General features: G+C 37.4%; 1 protein-coding gene across 1 annotated transcript; it reads left to right on the top strand.

The window, feature by feature from the left end:
* Nucleotides 1–3249: 3249 nt before the first annotated feature.
* Nucleotides 3250–6056, top strand: LOC112289914 (lipoyl synthase 2, mitochondrial). Its single transcript, XM_024535651.3, has 5 exons — nucleotides 3250–4176; nucleotides 4350–4561; nucleotides 4832–5061; nucleotides 5240–5389; nucleotides 5552–6056. Exons 1-5 carry the CDS (start codon nucleotides 3698–3700, stop codon nucleotides 5669–5671), a joined length of 1191 nt encoding a protein of 396 aa, XP_024391419.1. The 5' UTR covers nucleotides 3250–3697; the 3' UTR covers nucleotides 5672–6056.
* The last annotated feature ends 592 nt before the right edge of the window (nucleotides 6057–6648 follow it).

Below are 6648 nucleotides of genomic sequence, written 5' to 3' on the forward strand. Positions count from 1 at the left end.
AAAAAAGACAAATGCTACCTCCTCCTATAAAAGTGAATAATAATCAAAAGTTTGAGATAGAAGAAGTCTTAGATTCAAAGCAACTCCAAAATAGATTGGAATATCTTATTCATTGGTATGGATATGATATTAGTACATGCATATACCAACTAATAAAGAAGGTTGATGCTTTTCATTGATGACATCTATTAAAATTAAGATAAAAAATAGAAAATATTTGATATAAAAGAAATAAGATTCAAGGAGGATAGCATTCTATATTCTACCTTTATTTATATTTTTTATATATTTGTGGCATTAAAAAGATGAAGAATCAATAATTAGTAAATTTAATTTAAGAGTTATTATTTACTAATTTATTAAATAAGATATTACAATTGTCACAATCTTCAAGTTGAAAAAATTTTAATAATGATTTTCAAGAACAACATGTCCTTCCTCAAATAGATGGCAAGATATAATGTGTTTGATATCATGACATTCAATGAAACTCTCAATATTTGGTAATTTTATTAGAGGTAGAAATGATTCTTGATAATATTTAAAATATTTTATTTTAAGGGAGTTATGAAGGCCTGAACAAAAATCAAATAATAGGGTGGTCTTTTTACCTATGTATGAGACATTATCAATAGTTGAGAGGACTTATCAACCATCTTCAAAGAAAATGAAGATTAAAATATATGGCAAATATAATTCATAGCATCTTGGATTTCTTCAATATATGATGATTTTTTATTGGAACTTATTCTTAGAAGAGGGATAATATCATAAACATATTTATTTTAATAATTATATATATAATTAGATAGAAGTAGGTAAAAATAAATTAATTTCATCATATCTTTTAAAAAAGCTTCTTAGAAGCTATATAGATGCTACTTTGATTTTATACATATTTGTAATTAATTAATAAGTTAGAAACTTGGTCAACAAATTAGCCATGTATCATATATATTGGTAGCTTGTAAAACAAGCTAACTATGTAGCTTACATATAAAAAACTTGCCTTGCAAGTTAAGATATGTCTCTAGTAAAATCAACATGTATTGAAGGTCCTATAGAACATTACTATGTAGCTCCTAGTTAGAGAGTATATATGAAGACAAGTATAAAGCCTTCTTCATTCTTGTCAATGCCTTTCTTATTTTTAATCTAGTTTGAAGAATCTATATTCTTCTTATCTTTGGCAATAGCTATTTTAGTGTTAAAACTATATTACTTTTGGAGTGAATATTTATTCTTCTTGAGTTATATAAGAGTGTTTTAAAGTTCTCCTTGTTTTGATTCATTTCTGTGATATCATTACTTATGATACAACAAGTTTCTTAATTTTGAAAAAAAAAAAAAAGATACAAGAAATAAAGATTCTAATTACATGGCCTCTCATATTGGTTTAATTGGATGTATATTTGAGTAGTTCCATAAGAGAGTATTGTCTAAAAAATAATGTGTTTTAATAAATAGTGCATAGTCATATTCCAAAAAACATGTTACTAAGTGGTCACACAAAAGTATGCTTATTCTTCTTTGAGAAATAATATGATATTATATAGCATTAAGGTATTGTGATGTTTGTGCTTAATATTTCAGTAATTGAAATATAATAGAACAATTGTTCCAAATATGATATACATATCATTTGATCAAATATAAAAATTGGCTGATATACTCTATTTCTTGGATTGTAGAAGTATAATGGATCTTTTGCTATGTGGTGAAGAGACATTAAAGACCTAATATAGATGATACTATAAAGAGCTACAAAATAAGTGAATGATTATATTTTGATAAAATGGTTTATTTTTGTTGCCTAATTAATAAAACATTGGAATTTCAATGATTTTTTTAATATTTTAGGTGTCTATAGATCTTTCAGCAACTCGAGTAGGTAATATTGGCAAGAAGGCAAAAAAATTGGAGCTTACATTATGATTGGTCCCTTCAAAAAGTAATTCTTAGATTAAACTTGCTTAGTTGAAAAAAAGAGTGGATCTTTAATTCTAATGCAAATTAAAATTGTATTTGGATCATGAAATCAATACTTTTTCTCCTTAAAATTATTGTTATAAATATTTGTTAATTGTTGCAAGAGAGAGTTAGTGGCACTTCATAGTAATAAGAGATTCTTTTTATAATCAAGATCCTCCATATTAAGTTGTTGAAGCTCATATATTAATTATTCATCAAGACCTTGTAAGCATCCAAAAGACTTTCAAATTCATTGACTTGGGATTTTTCTAATAGCTATCAAATACAACTCATTGTCTTAATAATAAAAAAAATTATCTCAACTGATGCATTCTAAGTTCATGTGTTTGCAAATTTTTATATTATGTTCGACATCTCCACCAAAAAATTGAATTGATGTAATTGTTGTCACAACCAATTTAGTCGAGGTTTAGGATTTAGGGTTTAGGAGGCAAGTTGTTAATAAAATAAGAGATGAGTTCTACTAGAGATAGTTATGAGTTTCCAAATATGACTCAACTTAGCGACGACATAAGACGACAATAGAATTAATTCCATTCAATACAATATAAGCATAATAAAAACATAGAATAATCATATATTCAAATATCTCTTAAGGTCGTCATACCAAATGGCTTTAATATTAAAATATGGAGATGGATAACATTCCTACTAGCCCTACAATTTAGGCTCTTCTACAATCCTATTAACATAGGATTTGGCTAAGCCTACTTCTTATCTTTACAGAAAAAGGGAGGGGGAAATATACATAGAGAGAGAGGCATAGGATTTGGCTAAGCCTACTTCTTATCTTTACAGGAAAAGGGAGGGGGAAATATACATAGAGAGAGAGGCAAAAGAAGGAAGGCAAAGGAAAGAAAGAAAGGAAGGCAAAGGAAAGAAAGAAAGGAAGGCAAAGGAAAGAAAGAAAGGAAGGCAAAGGAAAGAAAGAAAGGAAGGCAAAGGAAAGAAAGAAAGGAAGGCAAAGGAAAGAAAGAAAGGAAGGCAAAGGAAAGGAAGAAATGCAAAGGAAGGTCACGGAAGGGGGAGGTGGGGTCGCGCGTCCTGCTTCATGGCCAGGGCGGCTTCACCGAAACGGATGGCGAGAGGGTGGTGGAAATGCGGGCGATGGACGAGGGGGGCTCGATGCAATGTGATGCAGGGCTTGTGCGGGGGAGATGGAAGGAAGGAAGGAAGGCAAAGCAACGAAAGGAACGAAAGGCGTTGCTTGAGGGTAAGTACCCTGGTGACTAGGCTCTCAGTCTCAGTGGCCATGGTGAATCCCTGCCACCCTCTGGCTCTCGAAATCCCTCTAGCGATTGCCCTTCTTCACCACCACCACCACCGTTCTTTGTAGCCTTGTTGTGGTCACATGAATGTCTTCTCGATAGAGGTGCACGTCATTCGACAGCTTGCTGCTCGAGTGCTGTGGTAGTCAAGATTTTTTGGGGGGGATTGTTGGAGTTTGTGGAACTATCCCCTCGTGAGGAATTTCGGTGGGTTTCGCTGTGGCGGTGGAGTTGATCGGTGATGTTGGTTCTTTTGTTTCCGTGAGAAAGTTGGGTTTGTAGATTGGGTTGTTACCTGGTTTAGCGCTGGGTGGTGGTTGAGGTGCATGAAGTTGTCTGTGTTAGTGTTCATTGTTGACGTGCGGGGATCGGAGACAGGAGTGTTTGAATTCAGGTTTGTGGGGTCCTCTGTGGGTTAAATTCTGAATTGGGAGAAGATGAAGGGAGGAGGGCGAGCGTTAGGGTTTCCTGCTCTCATCCGGTTCACCCAGGAGCAAGCGCGACGGGCAGTGCCCATTTTAGGTCAACAGGTTCGAAGTTCTTCCACGACCAATCCCCCCACGGAGTCATCCTCAACTCCAGCAACCCCTACCCTCACCGCATTGCGAGAGCGTCTCGCCAAAGGGGGTCCTAGCCTAGGTGATTTTATCACTCATTCGAGCACAACTCCGGAGGGATACTCTGTGGAAGTGGGCACCAAGAAGAATCCCAAGCCAAAGCCTGAATGGATGAAGATGGTTGTTCCTGGCGGAGACAAGTATGCTTCAATTAAGTCCAAGTTGAGGGAATTGAAACTGAATACGGTTTGCGAGGAGGCCAGGTGCCCCAACATTGGAGAATGCTGGACAGGGGGTGAAACCGGCACTGCAACCGCTACCATCATGATACTCGGGGATACCTGCACACGAGGTTGCAGGTATGTATTGCAGCGGATTTCGCCCCGAATTTACTGTCCTGCGATTCCACATATGCTCTTGATGGGACTTTGTTGAATATCCTCCATCACTGTTCTGCGGATTGTAGTAGTAAATCCCTTTCGGATTTCTAGAATATGAAGCCTTGGATTTGCGGTGTTTTATTGGTCCGCAGGTTCTGTGCGGTGAAAACTTCGCGAGCCCCTCCACCGGCGGACCCTGAAGAGCCTCTGCGAGTTGCCGAAGCTATAGTTGCATGGGGATTGGATTACGTGGTGCTGACTAGTGTTGACAGAGATGACATGCCTGATCAGGGCAGCGCACACTTCGCTGAGACTGTGAAAAATCTGAAAGAGCGCAAACCAACAATGCTTGTTGAAGCGCTTGGTAAGCGTTTTTTATTTTCCCTTTCTCTTTTTCTTTCTTTTCTTTACTTTCTTCTTCTTCTTCTTCTTCTTCTTCTTCTTCTTCTTCTTCTTATTTATTTATTTATTTATTTTTAAACCCATTAAATTGCATGTCACAACTCCTTGCATCTTGTCTATTGTTTTATTCTATTTAGAATCCACTAGTTTTTGCCTTGGTTTGCTTCAACAGAAATAGTGAGTGTCTTGCGGATGTTCAAATCATTACCTGAAACATGTGCGTGCTTCACAGTTCCGGATTTCCGTGGTGATCCGGCGTGTGTGGAAAGAGTTGCAACATCGGGGCTTGATGTGTTCGCTCACAATATTGAAACTGTTGAAGAGCTTCAAAGCTCTGTACGGGATCGAAGAGCTAATTTCAAGCAATCCTTGGACGTGTTGCGCATGGCCAAGAAGTTCGCACCCCCGGGCACTCTTACTAAAACATCAATTATGCTCGGCTGTGGAGAGACTCCTGCACAGGTATTTTCGTCCACATGGATTATCCTATTTGACTTTTCTCGGTAAGCAAGGTAGATTGCTATTTTATCTCGTAGTGATGTTTGGAGCCACTGTGTCATGGATCACTCATGTGTGTGACTATAACGTTAGTGAATGTTCCCGAGTTCTTCGTAATAACGAATTGATTTTGTCATTCCAGGTGGTAAAAGCAATGAAGAGTGTGCGGGCGGCAGGTGTGGATGTGATGACACTAGGCCAATACATGAGGCCAACAAAACGGCACATGCCTGTTTCCGAGTTTGTCACTCCTGAGGCATTTGAAGAGTACCGGAAGTTGGGAGTTGAATTGGTAAGATTTTGAGAATTCTTCAAGCTCTAATTTCGTTTGCATGGAGTTGTCTACCTATGGGCAGAATCCAATATTTTATTACTTTTTCGCTGGGTTAAGAAATTTTGGACTAAGTCACACATTTTGAAACCACTCATCAAGCTGACGGTGTTGCATTTTCAGGGCTTCCGATACGTGGCATCTGGCCCAATGGTACGCTCGTCCTACAAAGCCGGGGAGTATTTCATTAAGTCCATGATCGATGAAGATCGTGAAAGGCAAAGAATCGCTGCCATAGAGTAGATACACCATCCTTGGTGTTACATCCAATTAAGGGGAGTTGGTCTTCGAACGAAACAATCTGGATGGAGGGTTAATGTGCGCACAAGTGTTTTTCTGTGTGAAGAAATTTTCTCCCCATATTACATCTAGATTCAAGATTCTTTCGTAATACGTCAGATTTTCATTTAATGCCGAATGGCAGCTTTGTGAGAGGACCTTCACATACGTGGGGCTGTAAGGTTACTTTTTCAGCAGGGTCTCAATTAGTATACGTCTGTATCAACTAGCTCATTGAATGATTGTTTAGGAGAAAGAAAGGGCGAAACAGGAGTTCAGATCTTCTGTCGGGAATGTGCCATCATCTTTGTTTATCATCTAAACATTACTTTTATGGCTTGTATTTAAATTATGTTTGGTAACAGTCGTTGCGCAATGCCTTCAAAAACCGCTCAGATGGCATTGCAAGAAAGGTTCTGGTACAAGGTGTGACACAGATTGGTTTTCTCGAGATGAGATAATGAACGGCGGGTGCTGGTGACAAGCTAGTGATTGAATGGTTCGTGAGCTTCTCAATCGTATGCTAATTCATGGCTAATATTGATGACAGACAGATATGTTATGAAGCTATGAGACCAAATTGCAACAGAGCCTGCTAAGATATGTTCACACTCGTCTTTTCACTAGACATTCTAGTTTTCTGTGTCTATATTCGGCTAAATGAGACATTATTTGTGAGCTATGTTAAGAAACCACGGGGAAGATTAATGCTACACGCCCTTGGTTAGAAGGTGCTAATGAAGAACCCTTCGAAGAGTTTTGATATCTCAATCTTAGAAACGCTGATTTAACCAACCGGGAGGCTTGTAATTAATTAGAAATTGCACTGTAAACATGAGTTTTGAAGGGAAATGAACTACAGAAGCATATTTGTAGCGTAGATTAACATAAAAAAACATGAAAATCAAAAAATGAATGAACCAGATTCTACAGAATATAGA

Source organism: Physcomitrium patens, chromosome 12 (genome assembly GCF_059467195.1).
Source record: "Physcomitrium patens ecotype Gransden chromosome 12, ASM5946719v1, whole genome shotgun sequence".
Lineage (NCBI taxonomy): Eukaryota > Viridiplantae > Streptophyta > Bryopsida > Funariales > Funariaceae > Physcomitrium > Physcomitrium patens.